The 23329-nt window shown below is 43.7% G+C and overlaps 1 protein-coding gene and 1 non-coding gene across 3 annotated transcripts in view; one reads left to right on the top strand and one right to left on the bottom strand.

Moving 5' to 3' along the window:
* Positions 1 to 1383: 1383 nt before the first annotated feature.
* PRPSAP1 (phosphoribosyl pyrophosphate synthetase associated protein 1) overlaps positions 1384 to 23329 on the bottom strand; it is a 40876-nt gene continuing 18930 nt past the window's right edge. Inside the window, exons 4-10 of one of the 2 annotated variants that reach the window (XM_032241595.1) lie at positions 21646 to 21818; positions 19963 to 20078; positions 19453 to 19508; positions 18440 to 18585; positions 4271 to 4341; positions 3328 to 3474; positions 1384 to 2143 (exon numbers count right to left, since the gene is read on the bottom strand). In XM_032241595.1, the coding sequence (XP_032097486.1) occupies positions 1985 to 2143; positions 3328 to 3474; positions 4271 to 4341; positions 18440 to 18585; positions 19453 to 19508; positions 19963 to 20078; positions 21646 to 21818 (868 nt within the window). In that variant the 3' untranslated portion in view covers positions 1384 to 1984. The remainder of the gene's footprint in view (positions 2144 to 3327; positions 3475 to 4270; positions 4342 to 18439; positions 18586 to 19452; positions 19509 to 19962; positions 20079 to 21645; positions 21819 to 23329) is intronic. The other variant, XM_032241596.1, reaches the window with a different exon arrangement.
* LOC116525882 lies at positions 14388 to 14491 on the top strand. The gene has a single exon (XR_004257874.1). It is a non-coding gene; the product is annotated as a small nucleolar RNA U13 (small nucleolar RNA).

The raw sequence follows: 23329 nt of genomic DNA, 5'->3' as shown, positions 1-23329 counted from the left end.
CTGAGGCAGGAGAATTGCCTGAACCCAGGAGGCGGAGGTTGCGGTGAGCCGAGATCGCGCCATTGCACTCCAGCCTGGGTAACGAGAGCGAAACTTCGTCTCAAAAAAAAAAATTAGGTCTCCTGACCACAGCCTCTGACTCTGCCTCTAGCGCCACGCTAATTATTTGAATGACTGAGTTCTTGGCTCAAATCGCCCTACTTGGACTATTAACAGAACGTAACTTGTGTGCTTGAAAAAGCTAATGTGCTGAAGGTCTTGACTGTGGGTTGGGAGCTTTTCTTACCAACAGGAAAATGATAAAAACATTAAGGAAACTTCCCCACAGAGAAATAACAACTGTGCACCTAAAGCTTCTTTCCATCTCTCAGGAGCTAAGAGAAGCAATAAGCAATTCCATGCATCTCCCAGCAGCCGCTCCTTCCTGTGACTTAGATCAGATTCAAAGGGTGAAAAACGATTCCACAGCTGAAGTCAGGCCTCTCTGACAAGGGTGCTACTAACCACAACTGTGAAGTTGGAATTTAAAATGCTGGGTAGAAGGGCCAAGTACAGTCCTCAGTAATGCACTACACATTAGCGTCATCTATCACAGACAAAAGGACAATCTTTTTTTTTTTTTTTGAGATGGAGTCTCTGTCATTGCCTAGCCTTGAGTGCAGTAGCACGATCTTGGCTCACTGCAACCTCGATCTCCGGGGTTCAAGCGATTCTCCGGCCTCAGCCTCCTGAGTAGCTGGGATCACAGCACCTACCGCCATGCCTGGCTAATGTTTGTATTTTTAGTAGAGACAGGGTTTTGCCATGTTGGCCAGGCTGGTCTCAAACTCCTGACAGGTGATCTACTTGCCTCAGCCTCCCAAAGTGCAGTGCAGGGGTTACAGGAGTAAGACATCATGCCTGGCCCTTTTTTTTTTGTTTTTTTGAGAGAGGGTATTGCTCTGTCAACCAGGCTAGACTGCAGTGGCACAATCATAGTTCACTGCAGTTTCAGTCTCCGTGGCTCAGGCAATCCTCCCACCTCAGCCTCCCAAGGTAGCTGGGACGACAAGCAAGCCCTACCAACGCCTGGCTAATGTTTGTGTTTTTTGTAGAGATGGGTTTCGACATGTTGCCCAGGCTGGTCTCAAACTCCTGGGCTCAAGCAGTCTTCCCTACCTCAGCCTCCCAAAGTACTGGGATTACAGGCGTGAGCCACCACACCCAGTCTCTCTCTCTCTTTTTTTTTTTTTTAATTTAGATTTAAAATATAGTATTCAACAAGGATTTAGCTTCAACACTTTGGAAGCGGATGGAACCTGCTGAAAGAGTTTGCCTCCAGCCACAGACCTGATTGCTATTTTGTATCCCTGGTCTTCTGCAGTCTAATGAAGAGACTAGCAAGACAACAAATTCTTTTATTTGCAACTTTAAAACCACTCAGAGGTGGGATGCTATTTTCTAATCTGACATCCTTGGCAGATGTAACAACATGAATGCTTCATTTTTCAATGGCTGTATGTGTACCAGTTTCTCAAAGAAAAATATGCTTCTCTGCAAAAGACTTGAAGTTGATATGGGAGAGGCCAACTGGATAGTACTAGGGCCAGGCAATCCGCTTCCCTAACCAGGTTCAACATCAATACCCGAATTTCCCTGGAGCTGAAACAACTAAATGAACATTATAGAGTTAAGACTTTATGTGCCTTTAACTCCTCTTTAATAAGATTTTCAGATTCTTTTCAGGAAAGCGGCTAAAACTTTTGTTTAAGGAACAGGGCTGATGACAGCAGACATTTAAGGCCATATTATAATATTTATCCATTAGCTCTGTCTCCTTCCTGACGCTCTTACTGCCTCCTATCCATCAATCCGACCAAGAGAGACTATCTAACTCCAGGCTGTTTCCAGTCCTCCCTTGCAAGGACACACTGTGTATGTCACTCATGGCACTGCTTTTTCCATGTCTTCCTCAGGAGTTCCAGGGTCAGGGTCCTCATGAAAGCTAGTCATCCACAGTGATGTTTCGGAAAAGGTAGGCCATGGACTCTCCGTTGTGGATCCTCCGAATTGCTTCAGAAAGAATCAAACTGATATCCACAGTCTTTATCTTGGGACACTGCAGCTTCTGTACCTCATGAGGGACAGTATTTGTCACCACCACCTAGTCACACAGCGATCGAAAACAAACACGGTTACCGAAGCGTGCTCCTGACTGCTCACAGGACAGCTTGTCTAACATTCGGTCCCCACAGCCTAAGTCCCAAACTGTAAAACCTTGTTCCACTGAGTATAGTTTTTATACACCAAACTTAACGAATTTTATGCAAAGGAAAAGTTACATGGCCGCAGAACACAAGATGAAAATCTTAGAAATGGTGTCGTCTCCACACAGAAACACAGTGAGCCCCAACGCTGCGCAAAACTCTCAGATCATAAGGGAAGAATTCCAGTCTCAAGAGAAATGTTCCTAGAGTGTCAAATTAAAGTACCCAAGCAAATCTTTATGCAAATAGACACATACAGACCCTCGACCCTCAACTTATGATGGGGTTAGGTCTGGATAAACATATCATTATAAGTTGAAAATATTTTAAGCAGAAAATGCATTTAGGTCGGGCAAGGTGGCTCATGCTTGTAATCCCAGCACTTTGGGAGGCTGAGGTGGGTGGATCACTTGAGGTCAGGAGTTACAGGCCAACCTGGCCAACATGGTGAAACCCCATCTCTACTAAAAATACAAAAATTAGCCAGGTGTGATGGCAGGTGCATATAATCCCAGTTACTCAGGAGGCTGAGCCAGGAGAATCGCTTGAATCCAGGAGGTAGAGTTTGCAGTGAGTCGAGATTGCACCACTGCACTCCAGCCTGGGTGACAGAGCAAGATTCCATCTAAAAAAAAATTAATTTAATACACCTAACCTACTGAACATCATAACTTGGCCTAGCCTACCTTAAATATGCTCAGTACGGTTATATTAGAGTGTAGCTGGGAAAATTATCTAGGGCAAAAGACTTTCATTTTATAATAAAAGCTATTTTTTTAAATGAAAGCTATTATTTTAAAATAAAGTGTTGAATGTCTCAAGTAATTTATCAAATACTATACATTGTATTGTAATTACAACGGTTTTGCCTCATCATAGAGTCAAAAAGTTTTCTAAGTTGAACCATGGTAAGTTGTGACTATCTGTGTTCCTAAACATATATCTGTCCCAACAAACTGCTAGCCAGCAAAAGCTAGAAAAGCTATAGAGAAATTAAGCAATTTAATATTGACTGAAGCATTTCATTATTCCCAGAAAACACAGCAGCAAATCTTGGCTCGAGATTTAGAAGCAGCCCGACCTCATCTACGGAGGACTCCTCAATCAGGCGGGGGGCCTCTGCAGAAAGGATGCCGTGGGTGGCCATGACATAGATCTTATAGGCGCCTCTCTCTTTGAGGATCTCCGCAGCAGCAACAAAACTCTCCACGTCGTCAATAATGTCATCCTGGGAGGAGAACAGAGTGACTTGGTAGGAAAGAAACACCCTCTAGCCCAGACTGTAAAAGCATACGCCTCTCTACTCTGCACTCAGTTTCAGAGGATTTCTCAAGGCAAATCAGAGCTGTGGGCCTGGGTCAAAGACTGAGCATCAGAAATGGCAACAGAAGTACCTGACGGTACCTTGTGTGTCTCAGAGGAGGGAGCAGTTGAGCACTTGGGATGTTACCGCTGGAGCTGAGGACTGCCAACACTCATTTTCCTGTTTCACGTTTCTGGTTAATCCCACATAGCCAGCGTTCCAATTTTTTTTTTTCAAATAAATGTGACACGAGAAGAAAACTGAAATAAAGTGTGCTACTGCAAAGGATTCGTGGCCCACTAGCCAGCAGACATTCAGAGCTGGGACGAAACGTATGTGAACATGCAGAACAAGTCTGCACAAGGACACCCATTCTTAGTCATGAAAACGAAGCACCTCATCTTCAGTTCATCTTTCAGCCCAAACACTGCAGCATGACGTGAGCTGCTGTGAAGAACCTAGAACCCACATGGTGTAGGTTAAGGTGCTGAATTTTCTCATGGGAGATGCCGTGCTCACTTCCCGTCTGTAGGTAATACTTTAATGTGTGTTCATCTGAATAAAAGGTTTCTACCACTTGGCACAAGGGAGTTTGGGCGAGAAAGGACACATGGATCCATTTACATCATTGCTCCCAGAAATACAGTCCCCAAGCAGACAACCTACTGACCAAGAGCCAGCAGCGTCACCTCTGCACATGAAGGACAACACATAACCATACCACGATGATTGCGATGCGGCCTCCAACATCTCCAACCACAGTTATCGGCGGCTTCTCTTTGGCCATCATCACTAGCAAAACAAAACAAATTACAAGATCTCAGTCATTCACGTATTACTAGAGAAATGTAATCACAACCTCATTCCCTGGAAATGGTGGCAAAACCACTATACAGACAAAAAACAAACCACACAGATTCCCCCTCAATGAACCTGCAATCTCTCAGAAACAACAGCAGTGGCCAAAAGAAATGAAGGCATGCCATACACGTCACTTTGAATTTTCCAGCAGCCACATTAAAAAGTAAAAGCAAGGCTGGGTGCGGTGGCTTAAGCCTGTAATCCCAGCACTTTGGGAGGCCGAGGCGGGTGGATCACGAGGTCAAGAGATCGAGACCATCCTGGTCAGTATGGTGAAATCCCGTCTCTACTAAAAATACAAAAAATTAGCTGGGCATGGTGGTGCGTGCCTGTAATCCCAGCTACTCAGGAGGCTGAGGCAGAATTGCCTGAACCCAGGAGGCGGAGGTTGCGGTGAGCCGAGATCGCGCCATTGCACTCCAGCCTGGGTAACATGAGTGAAACTCCGTCTCAAAAACTAAAAAAAAAAAAAAAAAAAGTAAAAACAGATGAAATTAATAGATTTTATTTTAGGCAATATGCCCAAAACATTATAATTTCAACATGTAATTGGTATAAAAATTTATTAATGAGATGTTTTACACTTCTTTTTTTTTTTGAGATGGGATCTTACCATGTTGCCCAGGCTGGTCTTGAACTGGACTCAAGCAATCCTCCTACCTCAGCCTCCCAAAGCGCTAGGATTACAGGCATGAGCCACCGCACCCGGCCTTATGCTTTTTTCATATCAAGTCTTCTCTACTTGGTGTGTGTTTTATACACACAGCACTTCTCAGTTGAGACGAGCCGTGTTTCGTGAGCTCTGCAACCAGCACACGCTGGTTCTTTGCTAGTACAGCTGGAAAGACAATGAACCAGCAAACATGGAAGATTCTGCCAACACAGAGAAGTCGCCCTGCAATGCCATGCAGACAGAAAGCCCACAAAAGCCCACTCTCACGGAGACTGACAGAAACACGCAGAAGGAATGCCGCTCTGCAGAAAGCAAAATAGCAAAGTCTGCCAGATCGAGAGATGGCTTTATGTTATTTTCTCCCGAAGTCACCTTATTTGGACAGTGTCTTACTATCTGATAACTGCACTATTGACATAATCAGTTTCCTCAAAATCAGGAACTTGAAGACAATAACTACAGACCCATCATCTTTTCCTGATTTAATTGGTGCTTAAAGTAGAGACTTATCTGACTACAAAATCTGCATCTGAAGAAAGGCTATGAGTGTACAAAGGAAACTGCAGGATAAAGGAAGGAAACAAGATTTTATCCTCAAAAGGAGATTAGTAATCAGAGAAGAAAAACAAAGACTATTTCAGAAGAATAGGCTAAGTATTCTTTCTTTAAAGTTTTTTATTATTCTGAAATGTTTATTAGACTAGTAGTGGGGGAAGTGAAAGAGAATAAAATTCAGGGTAACAGAGTTTAGTGACTAACCAACACACAATTTTGGCTGATTCCCACCTATAAACACTGTATATCTCAAAAAACATGTGGCTTTCTCTGTATACCAGCAAATTAGCTGAGCTGAAACTTAGCACTACTTTATAAATTTTCAACAGATATGTATTTCCTGATTTCACGTCCTAGAAACACAATCTCTTGAATCTGGGCAAGTCAAGAGGGCTTTGCATATAAAAATCTTAAAAGGCGGGGAGGTTACCAACATTAGGAGCAGCTTCCCGAGATTCTGTTTTTAAATTAAACCATGTAGATAGGTAGTTAATGTTGACCTACATGCTTTTTTTTTTTTTTTAACCCCGAGACAGAGTCTTACTCTGTCTCCCAGACTGGAGTGCAGTGGTGTGATCTCGGCTCACTGCAACCTCCCCTCCCGGGTTCAAGCAATTCTCCTGCCTCAGCCTCCCAAGTAGCTGGGATTACAAGTGCATGCCACCATGTCTGGCTAGTTTTTTGTAGTTTTAGTAGAGACGGGGTTTCACCATGTTGACCAGGCTAGTCTCAAACTTTTCACTTCAAGTGATTCACCTGTCTTCGCCTCCCAAAGTGCTGGGATTATAGGCGTGAACCACTGAGCCCTGCTAACCTACCCATTTCTTAAAGAGATGTGGTCCCTTTTCAGCCAGGCATGGTAGCTCACACTTGTAATCTCAGTACTTTGAGAGGTTGAGGCGGGTGGATCACTTGAGGTCAGGAGTTGGAAACCGGCCTGGCCAATAGGGTAAAACTCTGTCTTTACTAAAAATTAGCTGGGCATGGTGGTACACACCTGTAATCCTAGCTACTCGGGAGGCTGAGACAAGACTTGCTTGAGCCCAGGAGGCAGAGGTTGCAGTCAGCTGAGACCACACCACTGCACTCCAGCCTGGGCAACAGAGCGAGACTCCGTCTCAGAAAAAAAAAAGAGAGAGAGAGATGTGGTCCCTCTTCTTGACCATTTACCTCTGTAAAAAAAGAGAAAGATTATAAACCAATATCCCTCATCAAATATCAACGGAAATTCAGCTCTAGTTTGATGCAGAAAACGTCATAGTATTTGTGTTTACTTTTTTGAAACCCTACCTTCCACAAAGAACTATTGTTAGTTTCACATGAAAAACCTAGGCGCTGCTAGGAGGGAGGCTAAAAAGAAAGGCTTTCTCCCAATATACTCATTCCCTGTTGATACTGGCTTTAGGTTCTGGATAAAAGTGAACACATAATTTGGTGGCTGCCACAAAACAGAGACAGACTTTGTTATTACAGAGTAGAGAAAAATGACTAGCACTTCATAGGCCAACAGTTTTTGAATAGCTTACCCAAAAAATAAAATACCAAAAATTCCACTTTTCACACAAGATCAAGAATAAAGAGTGCTAAAACTACCCTAAGTTTAGATTCTGCTCTCTCTTTCCATCTTGTCAAACAAAATCCAATCCATGAACAAAATGAATTGTGCGACATTATTTATGGCCAGAAATCACTGTGAAAACTATACCAGCTGCAGTAAAAATATATTCAATTCATCAAATGATTTCCAATGTTCTTATGAAGGAAGTAGGAAGTTGTCTTTTGCTTTTTTTTTTTTTTTTTTTTAAAAAAAAGGGGGTTTCACCATGATGGCTAGGCTTGTCTTGAACTCCCGACCTCAGGTGATCCACCCACCTCGGCCTCCCAAAGTGCTAGGATTACAGGCATGAGCCACTGCGCCCGGCCTTGTCTTTTGCTTTTAAAGGTAGCATTTTCCAAGTAAAATAAGGCTGCATTTACAACCCTTCTTACCTTAAGCATGCTTTCATCACAAGCACAAGCACTTGCACACATGTGCACACCTTGACTCTTTCCTGGGAGTCAATTAACCAAACCTTCCTCTGCTGAAGTAAACAGCAAAAAAGAACTATGAGCAGTCATTCACTCCTTACCCATTTTTACCTTTTTCTATCTATTTCTAGTTCAGCAAAATATAAAACCGTATCAACAAACTGACATTAAAAAGAGATGAGTGGCTGGGTGCGGTGGCTCATGCCTGTGATCCCACCACTTTGGGAGGCCGAGGCAAGCAGATCACCTGAGGTCAGGAGTTGAAGACCAGCCTGGCCAACATGATGAAACCCCATCTCTACTGAAAATATAAAAACTAGCCAGGCACGGTGGTGCATGCCTGTAATCCCAGCTATTCAGGAGGCTGAGACAGAAGAATCACTTGAACCTGGCAGGTGGAGGTTGCAGTGAGCCAAGCTCATGCCACTGCCCTCTAGCCTGGGCCACAGAGTGAGAGTTCATCTCAAAAAAACAAACAAACAAAAACAAAACTGGCCAGGTGCAGTGGCTCACGCCTGTAATCCCAATACTTTGGGAGGCCGAGGCAGGCGGATCACTTGAGGTCAGGAGTTCAAGACCAGCCTGACCAACAGGGTGAAACCCTGTTTCTACTAAAAATACAAAATCAGCCAGGCATGGTGGCGCATGCCTATAATCCCAGCTACTTGGGTGGCTGAGGCAGGAGAATCACTTGAACCGGAAGGTGGAGGTTGTGGTGAGCTGAGATCACGCCATTGCACTCCAGCCTGGGCAACAAGAGCAAAACTCTGAGAGAGAGAGAGAGAGAGAGAGAGAGAGAGACACACACACACACACACACACACACACACCCCCAAATCAAAACAAATACAAAAATTAGCCGAGTATGGTGGCTCACGCCTGTAATCCCAGCTACTTGGAAGGCTGAGGCAGGAGAACTGCTTGAACCTAGGAAGCAGAGGTTGCAGTGAGCTGAAATCACCCACTGTACTCCAGCCTGGGCAACAGAAAGAGACCCTGTCTCAGAAAAATAAATAAATAAATTAGATGAGTAAATAAAATGAGGTCTTCAGTAGAAAAGAAATGAACTGACTATAAACTTATAACCCCTATCTACATGCAAACAAATCAAAATTTACATTTAACAGTTGCTCCAGAGGTGCCAATGTCCGTTTTCACTTTAGTGGTGAAAACCACATCTTCACTTGTCAGATTAACAAGCCAGGAAAAGTGAGCCAGAAAAAGTGACCTCCTCTTACTTTTGCAATCCAAACTCTTACTTTTCACCCCTGTGGCAAATATAGTCTTTAGCAGAACCCCAGGCATACAATCTTTTCAAGTTCATTAGATGTCCTTGCCCATCATCTGTATCAAGTCTACCTATAAAATGGAAAAGCTTTATGGTTTCACTCCTTCATTCATACTACTTCTCTTTTAACAAATTACTCTAAGATGAGTGCAATTATTTTACAGTAATTATAGCACTGCAGGATGCTGAGCAGGATCCTGGCCTTCCCCTGCAAGATGCCAGTAGCACCCCAGTTCCCCTGGTTGTGACAACCAAAAACATCTCCAGACATTGTCAAATATCCACTGTGAGGCAAAACTCACCCGCGGGCGAGAAATAGTGCTCTAAAGAATGGGTTTGAGGAAAATAAAATAGCTCATTTTCCTAAAAAAATGCAAAGATTCCAAGGTTGGATATTTCTTTTGTCATAACCATTCTAAGACCTTAACCTTCATTACCAACAAATGAACCGCTGGAACACACCGTGTAACTGGCATATCAATGTAAAGCACGTTTAATTTGGGACGCACAATTTATTACACATACAAGAAATAATTTCAGAATCTTCTTGGCTAAGCCTACTAACGAGAGTCACAGAAAACAATCTGATGACAACTGCAGAAGCTGCAATGTAAACACACCAGCATGTCTAGGAAGGAATGCATTCTTTTCCTATGACGCAAGATAGCTGCCCCGAGGCCGGGCGCGGTGGCTCAAGCCTGTAATCCCAGCACTTTGAGAGGCCGAGGCGGGTGGATCACGAGGTCAAGAGATCCAGACCATCCTGGTCAACATGGTGAAACCCCGTCTCTACTAAAAATACAAAAAAAAATTAGCTGGGCATGGTGGCGCGTGCCTGTAATCCCAGCTACTCAGGAGGCTGAGGCAGGAGAATTGCCTGAACCCAGGAGGCGGAGGTTGCGGTGAGCCAAGATCGCGCCATTGCACTCCAGCCTGGGTAACAAGAGTGAAACTCCGTCTCAAAAAAAAAAAAAAAAAAAAAAAAAAAAGATAGCTGCCCCGGAAACCACAGTTATGATGGTTAAGCAACAAAGCAACATTCTCAGAATAAATAATCTCACGATATAAAATGCTCTGATAATACATTTATCAAAATAACCTCTGACCCAGTAATTTTATTTCTTGGTCTTTATCCCACAATATATTCAGCCGCTTATGAAAGGACATTAAGTCAAGGTTACTCATAGGTAGTAAAGTGGGGTAACTGAGCATGTCCACTCTGGAGCCCGAATCTTGGTTTCTAAATACCATTTCTCAGCTGGTCTGATGCTAGTGGGTTATCAATACTTATCAATATTAATGTCACTAAAAAGTTGCCATACAATGCAGCACTGCTAAATCTGACTGATTTTTTTTCCCCCCAAGATGGAGTCTTGTTCTGTCACCCAGGCTGGAGTGCAGTGGTATGATCTCGGCTCATTGCAACCCCTACCACCTAGGTTCAAGCAATTCTCCGGCCTCAGCCTCCCAAGTAGCTGGGATTACAGGCATGCACCACTGTGCCCAACTAATTTTTGTATTTTTAGTAGAGATGGGGTTTCACCATGTTGGCCCAGGTGGTCTCAAACTCCTGACCTCATGATCCAACCACCTCAGACTCCTAGTGCTGGGATTACAGGCATGAGCAACTGCGCCTGGCCTGACTGATTTTTTTAAATAAATAAATACCATTTTCCACTAAAGGCATAAAGCCTCCTTGGATAAATAGCCAACTGCAGTGCTAAGAAAGTACAAGATGAGCATGGGATGTGGTTACAGCAGAAAGTAAGGGAGTCTCAAAAAGTGATGGGGGCATGCCAAAAGAACACAGGAGGCAGCTGGAAGGAGCTCTCTCTGGCCAAATCTGAGACAAACTGAGCAGTAAAATAAATGCAGGCTGGGTGTGGTGGCTCATATTTATAATCCCAGTACTCTGGGAGGCCGAGGCAGGCAGATCCCCTGAGGTCAGGAGTTGGAGACCAGCCTGGCCAACAAGGTGAAACCCCATCTCTACTAAAAAAACAAAAATTAGCCAGACAGGATGGTGCATGTCTGTAATCCCAGAAACTCAAGAGATTGAGGCATGAGAATCACATGAACCTGGAAAGTGGAGGCTGCAGTAAGGCAAGATAGCACCATTGCATTCCACCCTTTGTGACAGAGTGAGACTCTGTCAAAAAAGAAAAGAAAGAAAGAAAAGAGAAAAAGAAAGAAAGAAAAGAAAAAGAGAGAGAAAGGCAGAAGGGCATACTTCATCTTATTGCACTTTTATTTATGGTACTCTGCAGGTAATGCCTTTTTTTTTTTTTTTTTTTTGAGATGGAATCTCCCGCCGTCACCCAGGCTGGACTGCCGTGGTGCGATCTCGGTTCACTGCAATCTCTGCCTCCTTGGATCAAGGCAACCTCTCACCTCAGCCTCCCAAATAGCTGGGACCACAGGCACATGCCACACCTGGCTAATTTTTTGTAGAGAGGGGATTTCGCCATGTTGCCCAGGCTGGTGTCAAACTCCTGAGCTCAAATGATCCTGCCACTTTGGCCTCCCAAAGTGTTGGGACTATCGGCGTGAGCCACTGTGCCCAGACTGAGTGCCATTTTTCTAACAGCACGTGCTCATTTCGTGTCTCTGGGTCACATTTTGGTAATTCTTGCAACATTTCAGCTTTTTTCATTATCGTTATGTCTTTTCTGGTGATCTGTAATCAGTGATCTTTGATGTTACTATTGTAATTGCTTTGGGGCGGCACAAACCATGCTCATATCAGACAGCAAACTTAGTAAATGTGTATTCCGACTGTTCCACTGACCGGCTGTTCCCATCTCTCTTCCTCTTGTTGCACTGCCCTATTCCCAGAGACACAGTATATTGAAATTAAGGCAATAACCCTACAATGGCCTCTAAGTGTTCAATAAAAGGAAGAGCCCCATGTCTCTGCCTTTAAATCAAAGCTAGAAATAATAAAGCTTAGTGTGTCAAAAGCCAAAAGCTACACCTCTTTAGACAGCCAGGTTGTGAACGCAAAGGAAAAGTTCATAAAGAACGTTTATGATGAGAAATGATGAGAAAACAAAACAGCCTTATTACTAACATGGAGAAGGTTGAGTGGTCGGGTAGATCAAACCAGCCACAACATTCCCTTAAGCCACAGCCTAATCCAGGGCACGGCTGGTTCACGAGGTGTAAGGAAAGAAGGCGTTTCTGTAACCTCAGAGTGCAAGGTGAAGCAGTAAGTGTTCACAGAGAAGCTGAAGCGACTTACTCAGAAGATCTAACCAAGACAACTGAAACAAGTTCAAACAGTATCAAACCACAGGCCTGGTGCAGTGGCTCACACCTGTAATCCCAGCACTTTGGGAGGCCGAGGCAGGTGGATCACTTGAGGTCAGGAGTTTGTGATCAGCCTGTCTCTCTTTAGTAGAGACAGGAAGAAACCCTGTCTCTACTAAAAATACAAAATTAGCCAGGCGTGGTGGTGCACACCTGTAATCCCAGTCATTCAGGAGGCTGAGGCAAGAGAATCACTTGAACCTGGGAGGCAAAGGTTGCAGTGAGCCGAGATCATACCATTGCACTACAGCCTAGGCAACAGAGGAAGACTCCGTCTTAAAAAATATATACAGCCGGGCACGGTGGCTCAAGCCTGTAATCCCAGCACTTTGGGAGGTCGAGGCGGGTGGATCACAAGGTCAAGAGATCGAGACCATCCTGGTCAACATGGTGAAACCCCGTCTCTACTAAAAATACAAAAAATTAGCTGGGCATGGTGGTGTGTGCCTGTAATCCCAGCTACTCAGGAGGCTGAGGCAGGAGAATTGCCTGAACCCAGGAGGCGGAGGTTGCGGTGAGCCGAGATCGCGCCATTGCACTCTAGCCTGGGTAACATGAGTGAAACTCCGTCTCAAAAAAAAATATGTGTGTGTGTGTGTGTGCGTGTGTGTGTGTGTGTGTGTGTATACATACATACACACATAAAATCTCAAACAACAGTCTTTCAACAGCTCTGATGAAGATACACAAGGAGATGAGTGTTGTTTTCAGGCCTGCTAATACAACATCCATTCTGCAGCCCACTGATCAAGGAATAATTTCAACGTTCAAGTCCTATTATTAATAATAAGAAGCTGATCCTCCCACCTTATCCTCCCAAACTGTCAAGAATAAAGCTGAGGTGGGAGGACTGCTTGCACCAATGAGTTCAATACCAGCCTGGACAACATGACAAGAACCTGTCTCTATTAAAAATTTCTAAAAAGTAGCTGGGTGCTGGGCACAGTGGCTCGTATCTGTGATCCCAGCACTTTGGGAAGCCAAGATGGGTTGACTGCTTGAGCCCAGGAGTTCAAGACCAGCCTAGGGAACATGGCAAACACCATCTCTACAAAAATTAGTCAGGCATGGTGGCATACACCTGTGGTCCCAGCTTCCCAGCTATCTGGGAGGCTGAGGTGGGAGGATCACACTCCAGGTCTGGGCAAGAGAGGAAGACCCTGTCACTGTACTCCAGTCTGGACAGCAGACGAGACCCTGCCTCTAAAATAAAATAAAAAGAAATACATTTGGCCAGGTGCAGTGGCTCATGTCTGTAATCCCAACACTTTGGGAGGCTGAGGCAGGTAGATCACCTGAGGTCAGGAGTTTGAGACCAGCCTGGCCAATATGGTGAAACCCTGTCTCTACTAAATATACAAAAATTAGCACCTGTAATTCTAGCTGCTCGGGAGGCTGAGACAGGAGAACTGTGAACCAAAGAGGCAGAAGTTGCAGTGAGCTGATATCATGCCATTGTACTGCAACCCGGGTGACAGAGCAAGACTCCGTCACAAAAAAAAAAAAAAAAAGAAAGAAAGAAAGAAAGGAAGAAAGAAAGAAAGAAAGAAAGAAAGAAAGAAAGAAAGAAAGAAAGAAAGAAAGAAAAGAAATACATTTTATAAGACTATAGATGCCATAGATAGTGAGTTCTCTGAAGGACCCAAAGTAAATTTAAAATCTCTGGAAAGAATGCACCATTCTGGATGCCATGAAGAACATTCGTGATTCATGGGAGGAGGCCAAAATAACAACATGAACAGGAGTTTGGAAGAAGTTGATTCTAACCCTCATGAATGACTTTTGAGAAGTTCAGGACTTCCATGGTAGAAGTAACTGCAGATGTGGTGGAAAGGGCAAAGAACTAGAATTAGAAGTGGAGCCTGAAGCTGTGACTGGACTGGTTCAATCTTATGATAAAATGTAATGGATAAGAAGTTGCTTCTTATGGATAAGCAAAGAAAGTAGTTTTTTTTTTTTTTAAGATGAATTTACTGCTGGTGAAGATGCTGTGAATACTGTTGAAATGACAAGAAGGATTTAGAAATATTACAAAAATTATTTGATAACACAGTGCCGGGTGTGAGAGAATTGACTACGATTTTGAAAGCAGTTCTTTCTTCTGGGTGAAATGCTATCAAACAGATCCTTTTGTAGTTCCTAAGTGTGATCATTGGGTGTTCATGCTCATATGTGAGACGTGCCATCCTTGAACCTTGTTAGAACATCAGCACATTACTTGTCTGACATTTTAAAAAATGTTGTCCGCCGGGCACGGTGGCTCATGTCTGTAATCCCAGCACTTTGGTGGGCTGAGGCGGGTGGATCATCTGAGGTCAGGATTTCAAGACCAGCCTGATCAACATGGTGAAACCCTGTCTCTACTAAATACAAAAAAATTAGCCAGGTATGGTGGCGCATGCCTGTAATCCTAGCTACTTGGGAGGCTGAGGCAGGAGAATTGCTTGAACCCGGGAGGCGGAGGTTGCAGTGAGCTGAGATTGCACCACTGCACTCCAGCCTGGGCAACAGGAGTGAAAACTCCATCTCAAAAAAGAAAAAAAAAGTTGTCAAACAATATTACATGCTATAGAAAAATCTTTTGTGAAACAAAGAATCAATCAGTGAGGCAAACTTCATTGTTTTAAGAAACTGCCATAGCTGGGTGCAATAAAAAATTCACGAGACTCACTTTATTACAATATTCACCTTATTGCAATGGTGTATAACTGAACCTGCAGTATTTAAGGTATGCCTGTGACAGCAATGAATTATAACCCACCAAATGAAACAGGTCTATGAATCCATATTGATATAAATGAAGGAATGAATAGGGAAGAAGAGAAAGCTTTCTTAAATTAGAATGTCAACCAATAAATGTAGAAGGAATGATGGAATTAGAAAAATGAATACCACAATCACAGTAAATAACTGATTCAGGCAAGAATCATCAGATGTTAATTTTTATGAGAAACAGGATATTTACAGTTAAAACATAGTCTTAACATGAAGTAGTATTCATTACAAAGGGGAAAAAAAAGAGTAACTTCCTGCCAGACAAACCTTAACCAACTTATCAGAATGCACATCAGCAGTAATGGGACACATCACGTGTTTACTGTGATACTTCTGCCAAAAATGCATAACCTGAATCTAATCCTGAGGACACAAACAAGCCCCAATTAAGGAATAGTCTACAAAATCACTTGATTGTACTGTTCCAAAGTATCAAGGTCATAAGAAACAAAGAATAGAAGAGCCATTCCAGATTAAATGAAACTAAAAAGAAATGACAACTAAATGCCATGTGTGACCCTGGGTTAGGTCTTGGACAAGAAAACAAGTTTCTTCTTTTGCTCTAAAGGACATTGCTGGGATCACTGGTGAAACCTGAGTAAGGCCTGTAGATTACAGTGTTATAGCAATGTTAGCTTCCTGAGTCTGATAATGAAACTCTGGTTATATAAGAGACTCTTTTGTCTTTATAAATACATGTGAAGGTATTTAGGAATGAAGGGACATATGTCTGCAATTCACCCTCAAATGTTGCAAAAAACTCATGCATATAAATGTTAAATTTGGAGACTCTGAGTGAAGAGCATATGCTGGAAATCTGTACTATTCTTTCAACTTTAAGTCTGAAGTCAGTTCAAAATAAAAAGCTAAAAAAGCAGATTGCGGCCGGACATGGAGGCTCACACCTGTAATCCCAGCACATTAGGAGGCCGAGGCAGGCGGATACTTGAAGTCAGCAGTTCAAGACCAGCCTGACCAAAATGGTGAAACCCTATCTCTACTAAAGATACAAAAATTAGCCAGGCATGGTGGCATGTGCCTGTAGTCACAGCTACTTGGGAGGCTTAGACAGAAGAATTGCATGAACCCAGGAGGCAGAAGTTGCAGTGAGCACAGATCATGCCACTACACTCCAGACTGGGCGACAGAGCGAGACTCAGTTTCAAACAAAAAACAAAAAAAAATTGGCCAGGCATGGTCCCAGCACTTTGAGAGGCCAAGGTGGGCGGATCACAAGGTCAAGAGATCGAGACCATCCTGGCCAACATGGTAAAACTGTGTCTCTACTAAAAATATAAAAATTAGCCAGGTGTGGTGGCGCGTGCCTATAGTCCCAGCTACTGGGGAGGCTAAAGCAGGAGAATTGCTTGAACCCGGGAGGCAGAGGTTGCGGTGAGCCAAGATCACGCCACTGTACTCCAGTCTGGTGACAGAGCAAGACTCCAGCCTGGTGAAAAGACCGAGACTCCATCTCGAATAAATAAAAATAAAAATAGCTGGGTGTGGTGGCTCATGCCTGTAATCCCAGCACTTTGGGAGGCCGAGGCAGGCGGATCACAAGGTCAGAAGTTCGAAACCAGCCTGGCCAATATGGTGTAACCCTGTCTCTACCAAAAACACAAAAATTAGCTGGGCATGGTGGCAGGCGCCTGTAGTCCCAGCTGCTCAGGAGGCTGAGGCAGGAGAATTGCTTGAACCTGGGAGGCAGAGGTTCGCCACTGCACTCCGGCCTGGGTGATAAAGTAAGACTCCATCTCAGAAAGTAATAATAAATAAACAAATAAATAAATAAAAAGTTGCCTGATTGCCAAAGCCTGGTATTCAATCAACAGCTGTCACCCAGCTTACCATAATATAGCAGCTTAAGATTTGACACCATCACACACACAACTTTACTAAAGCTAAAATTATCGAACACTCTCTGAATGCTGAGTGCTACGAAGAACTGCCCATACACAGTCTGCCAATGTGTATAACACAACTTCCTTTTACAAAAGAGGAAATCAGGCCTGGCATGGTGGCTCATACCTGTAATCTTATATAATCTTGACATTTTGGGAGGCCAAGGCAGGAGGATTGTTTGAGCACGGAAGTTCAAAACCAGCCTAGGCAACCTAGGGAGACCCCCATCTCTACCCAAAAAAAAAAAAAAAAAAAAAAAAAAAAGGAAAACTATCCAGGCATGGTAGTGTGCCCCCTACAGTCCCAGCTACTCAGGAGGCAGAGGTGGGAGACTCACTCAAGCCCAGGAGGTCAAGGCTGCAGTGAGCCACGACTGTGCCACTGCATTCCAGGCTGAGCAAAAGAGTGAGATCCAGTCTTAAAAAAAAGGCGGGGGATAGCAAATGTAATATCATTCTATTATTTAAAGGCATCAAGATTAAGGCCGGGCGCGGTGGCTCACGCCTGTAATCCCAGCACTTTGGGAGGCCGAGGCGGGTGGATCACGAGGTCAAGAGATCGAGACCATCCCGGTCAACATGGTGAAACCCCGTCTCTACTAAAAATACAAAAATTAGCTGGGCATGGTGGCACACGCCTGTAGTCCCAGCTACTCGGGAGGCTGAGGCAGGAGAATTGCCTGAACCCAGGAGACGGAGGTTGCGGTGAGCTGAGATCGCGCCATTGCACTCCAGCCTGGGTAACAAGAGCGAAACTCCGTCTCATAATATAAAAAGACATCAAGATAGGCTGGGCGCGGTGGCTCACGCCTGTAATCCCAGAACTTTGGGAGGCTGAGGCGGAAGATCACGAGATCAGGAGTTTGAGATCAGCCTGATCAACATGGTGAAATCTGTCTCTACTAAAAATACAAAAATTTGCCGGGCATGGTGGCACGTGCCTGTAATCCCAGCTACTCAGGAGGCTGAGGCAGGGGAATCACTTGAATCCGGGAAGCGGAGGTTGCGGTAAGCTGAGATCACGCTATTGTACTCCAGCCTGGGCAACAAGAGCAAAACTCCTTCTCAAAAAAAAAAAAAAAAAAAAAAAAAAAAATCAAGACAGCATAATCTACATAGTCAATAACTCCTAGCCATTCACACTACTTAAAACTTTCTTTGGGGGTGGGCACCGTGGCTCATGCCTGTAATCCCAGCACTTTGGGAGGTCAAGGTGGGCAGATCACAAGGTCAAGAGTTCGAGACCAGACTGGCCAACATGGTGAAACACCATCTCTACTAAAAATATAAAAATTAGCCGGGCATGGTGGCGCACACCTGTAATCCTAGCTACTCCAGAGGCTGAGGCAGGAGAACTGCTTGAACTCAGGAGGTGGAGGTTGCAGTGACCCGAGACTGCGCTACTGCACAATGGGTAACAAACAAAGTGAGACTCTGTATCAAAAAACTAAAAACTTTCTCCAATTTACAAATAAAATAAATATGCGGAGCTCATCTCACATGGCAACTCCAGGCCCGGGTGCACAGTAGCGTTTTTGACCATAGGCGGGGAGTGACGACCATCGTCCATGTCCAGTTCCGTGCACTGAGCTTCCCCGTGGATGACGGCCAAACCCAGACGCAGTCTCTCAGCATAGGACTGGGCCCTAGAAGGACAAAGGAAAACGGTGAAACTGACGGGAAGAAAACCCATGCAACACTACTGCATCACTTTTTAACCATAAAATGAAAATAATTAATGTTTTAGGGACATACAAAGGCATTATTTTTATAAATGAGAATGTGAGGCCAAGGCCAGAATGTAAATGCCTCAAGGGGCAAGCGAGTTAGGGACTGGGATTGTATCTAATTCTAGATTTTTTTTTTTTTTTTTGAGACAAGGTCTCACTGTCATCCAGGCTGGAGTGCAGTGGCATTAACATGGCTCACTGCAGCCTCAACCTCCTGAGGCTCAAGTGATCCTCCCACCTCAGCCTTCTGGGTAGCTGGGACTACAGGCATATGTCACCACAACTGGTTAATTTTTGTGTTTTTGTAGAGATGGGGTCTCACTATGTTGCCCAAGCCAGTCTTGAACTCCTGGGCTCAAGCGATCTCCTGCTTTGGCCTCCCAAAGTACTGGAATTACAGGCATAAGCCACTATGCCCGGCTCTGATTCTAGATAATTTTGATTTTATCCTTTGTCTAATATTCTAATAGTCATCTTCAGAAGGAAGAACAACGTTAAAAACCATTGGCTGAAAATGCTCATAGCCTCCCTGCTTTCCTTTCTCTGAGAACTTGAAGGAGCTTCGTTTTCCCAAAGGAAAGCTGGGTAACTCAGTGACCATGCGTGCTGTCTGGAGGCTGGAGATAAAGCTGTGTGTGGCGTGGGACGTGACAATGATGGAAGGGTAATAGGAGAGCCAGTAGGCTCTTACAGGCCACAAGTGATAGCCTCGGAATTCCAAAGCAGTTCATTCTGACTTTGGGAGTACTCAGGAGGGATCAAGACCGACGTCTGATTACTTACCTCTTTGCAGCATCAGGAGACTTAGCTACAATGACTGCATTTCTGTAATTTGGAATCTAGATTTGAAGGAAAAATAGAAAATACTGAAAAATTATCAGAAAACAACACCTGGATGCTGATATTAGTCTTCCCTCTTGTAATAATGATCCAAACTAGTCATCAAATATGCTAGAATTTCAGTCACAAGTTTTAGAGTTTTCAGTATTTATCAACTGACGTCATTGCAAAAGCACTCGTACATCAAGAATATTTTAAAAAAAAAAATTCTTAAAAGCTTCATTTTAGAAAACATAAGCAAATTGCTAAAGATACGTAGAAAAAAGTCCATTTTTACTGTCTTTTAAAGCTATGGTCCTCCAGGACTAAAGCTGACCCTCTCTGTTGCCTCAGGCATTGCGGCTTAAGGGAGAGCTCATTTGATGTGCCTTTCAATATCGAAATCTGATACCAGAGAAAAACTAAATAAGATCTCTTTTGAGGACAATGGGGTATTTGCTGGTGGTTCCTCACTTCTTCCTGGATATACTGAAGCAGGAAAGGTGAGGCTCTAAGGTTGTCCACGGGAAAGCTGAAAAAGCCTTGTATTTCCTTTTGATGAAGATCCATAGTGATAATGTGAGTTAAACCTGAAATTTTAAAACAAAAAATTACAAAGTTCACCCCTACAGGTTAATAGGTACAGTGGACATAAACTAGATGCTCAACTCCTGCTTCCTACCAGCAGACTGAAGACAGGGGATACTGTGATTAAGCGTGGCAGTCACAGGCTTGATCATGAACCTTAACGTAGAGAAGACTACGACCTTCCACATGGACAAAGAACTAGAGCTGAGAAAGTGTGAATTACTGATTATTGGCTTGGTCCTAAAAATTGAGAAAATAATGTGGCAGAAACAAATATATGAATATGGAATTGATACCAAAGAGATGTAAAAAACAGTAAGGCCTTGATTAAAGAATCTCAAAAGAAACGATAAAGAACTGCAGCAAAGGCAAAAAGTATCAAGAACACAAATCAAAGAAGTATACATATTAGAAGAAAAAGAAACTCATATAATACAAAGATATTGAAGTTCAGAATAATTTCTTATGTAATAAAGAATGTTTCACCTATTCTTATAGAAAAACAATGAAGAGGTATTCTCATAGTCAAGAGTACCGAAGAGGAAAAGGTAGATAAATAAGCACATTGCAAATGGCCAAAGGTCAGAGCAAAACTTTCAGTATTACTTGTTCTTTCCAGCAACATTATACTTTTTTGGAGAGAGTGAAATTCTCATACAGTTGACTATCTGGATCTACGGGTTCCACATCTGTGGATTCAACCAAACACAGACTGAAAATGTCGTTAGGCCTATAATGGTTGTGTCTGTACTGAGCAGGTATAAAATTTTTTTCTTGTCATTATTCCCTGAACAAGACAGCACAACAATGATTTACATAGTATTTATATGGTATTGGCTATTTATAAGTAATCTAGAGATGACTGTGTTGGTTATACGCAAACACTGTGGCATTTTATATGAAAGACTTGAGCATCTTCAGGTTTTGGTATCTGCTGGGGAGCCGGGGAAGGGGGAGATGGGTTCCTGGAACCAATCCTGTAAGGATATCAAGGGAGGACCATACATTTCTTTCTGAGGACCCAAATATATGTTAAAGTTTTAGAGTAGACATCAGATGAATAGAAACCCAATTGTAAAATATTACATTGATTTACAGACCAGAAAGTATGCCCCCACTACATAAGGAGAATAAAGCAATGAAAACGAGCCACTGTGTAGAAGGGCAAGGGTGGGGGAGAAGCAGTAAAAGAAAATCCAGCTCGAATACTATGAACAAAAACAGAATTTCGCTAACAAAGCAGATGCATAAATCTAGACCTGAAGATCAAAAGATCACATAAGAATGCCAAGACTGCCAGCTAAAGATTTAACAATGACAAGATGAGATAGAAAATACGTGACAGATGATAGAGAAGAGTAGAAGACAATGATGCAGTGGTCTTCTAAAGTAAGACAAAGAGAACAGGGGTAAAAAGAATTTCTAACCAAGCTCATGTATCCTTAGCCAAAACTGTTCAAAAGGAAACAAACACCTAGACCCCGAATTGGATATCTGAGGTATGAACTAAACCCGACTAGGTAAGAGCCGTAAATGAGCATGCTAGATCCCCAGGGCCCCCGCCCTCACCTGCTTTCGCCAGCATGGACGCTAGGAGCTTGCACACAATAGAACCCCTCTTCCTCATCTTGCTCTGCTTGCTGTAGGGGAAGTAGGGTATGACTCCGATAATATTCCTGGCACAGGAAGTCTTCAGTGCATAAGCCATGATCAGCAACTCCATCACAGCTGTATTCACATCCCTGAAACAGTTAAAATTTGTATTTGGGGATTAATTCCATTTATTAACCCCTAGAAAAGATCTTGACTTTATCAGCTTAACATGGCTACCCAGTCAAGTGTTACGGAAATTTTTACCATCACACTAGCTTACAATGGCACCTCATGAAGGCAGGGGAAGCCTTCCAACTTTTTGCAGCTGAGCAAGCCCCAGCTTTCATCTGAGGTTACTCTCATACACAACACAGTTAACCCACTCTCACCTTTGCCTGTGTCTGCTGGGTCACACCCGGTTACTGCAGCGGTATCTGAAGCAACTGCTGATAACTAGAGTTACCTAACACCTGCTGGCAGCCTCCCAGGGATTTGGGCTTAGGCCAGCCTGAATGCCAAGGGAAACCCACCTGCCCTTCCATTTAGCTGCCATTAACAGAAAGATTTGGTCTCATTCTTCTCATTGGGTATGGGGAGATCTTGGAACATAATTTTTTTATTTTTTGAGACAAGAGTCTTACTCTGTCACCCAGGCTGGAGTACAGTGGCATGATCTCAGCTTACTGTGACCTCCACCTCCCAGGTTCAAGCAATTCTCCTGTCTCACCCTCCCGAGTAACTGGGATTACAGGCGTGTATCACCATACCCGGCTAATTTTGTACTTTTAGTAGAGACAACGTTTTACCATGTTGGCCAGGCTGGTCTCAAACTCCTGACCTCAAATGATCCATCCACCTTGGTCTCCCAAAGTGCTGGGATTACAGGTGTGAGCCACTGTGCCCTGCTGAAACTTAATTTTCAAAAACCTCTGTGGAGGCTGGGTGCAATGGCTCATGCCTGCAATCCCAGCACTTTGGGAGGCTGAGGTGGGTAGATCACCTGAGGTAAGGAGTTTGAGACCAGCCTGGCCAACATGGTGAAACATGATTATCTACTAAATTACAAAAATTAGCCAGGCATGGTGGCACGCATCTGTAGTCACAGCTACAGGGGAGGCTGAGGCAGGAAAACAGCTTGCACCTGGGAGGCAGAAGTTGTAGTGAGCTGAGATTGTGCCACTACACTCCAGCCTGGGCTTTGAGATTCTGTTTCAAAAAAACAAACAAAAAACCTCCCTGGACCTTCTCCCTTAGATATAAATTCCTGACAAAGATTACCCAGAGAAACGAAGAATGAAATATGAGAAAGATATTAGAAGGAAAGACTATTTCCAATGATTATAAATTTGGATTGGGGCCGGTTGCGGTGGCTCACACCTGTAATCCCAGCACTTTGGGAGGCCAAGGTGGGTAGATCATGTGGTCAAGAGATTGAGACCATCCTGGCCAACATGGTGAAACCCAGTCTCTACTAAAAATATAAAAATTAGCTGGGTGTGGTGGTGTGTGCTTGTAGTCCCAGCTACTCGGGAGGCTGAGGCAAGAGAATTGCTTGGACCCAGGAGGCGGAGGTTGCAGTGAGCCGAGATTGAGCCACTGCACTCCAGCCTGGCGCCTGGCGATGGCACGAGACTCTGTCTCAAAAAAAAAAAAAAAAAAA

Source organism: Sapajus apella, unplaced genomic scaffold (assembly GCF_009761245.1).
Source record: "Sapajus apella isolate SASKATOON/1434 unplaced genomic scaffold, GSC_monkey_1.0 scaffold48, whole genome shotgun sequence".
Lineage (NCBI taxonomy): Eukaryota > Metazoa > Chordata > Mammalia > Primates > Cebidae > Sapajus > Sapajus apella.
The sequence above is the reverse complement of the archived record's forward strand: the minus strand, read 5'-3'. Positions and strand labels throughout refer to the sequence as shown.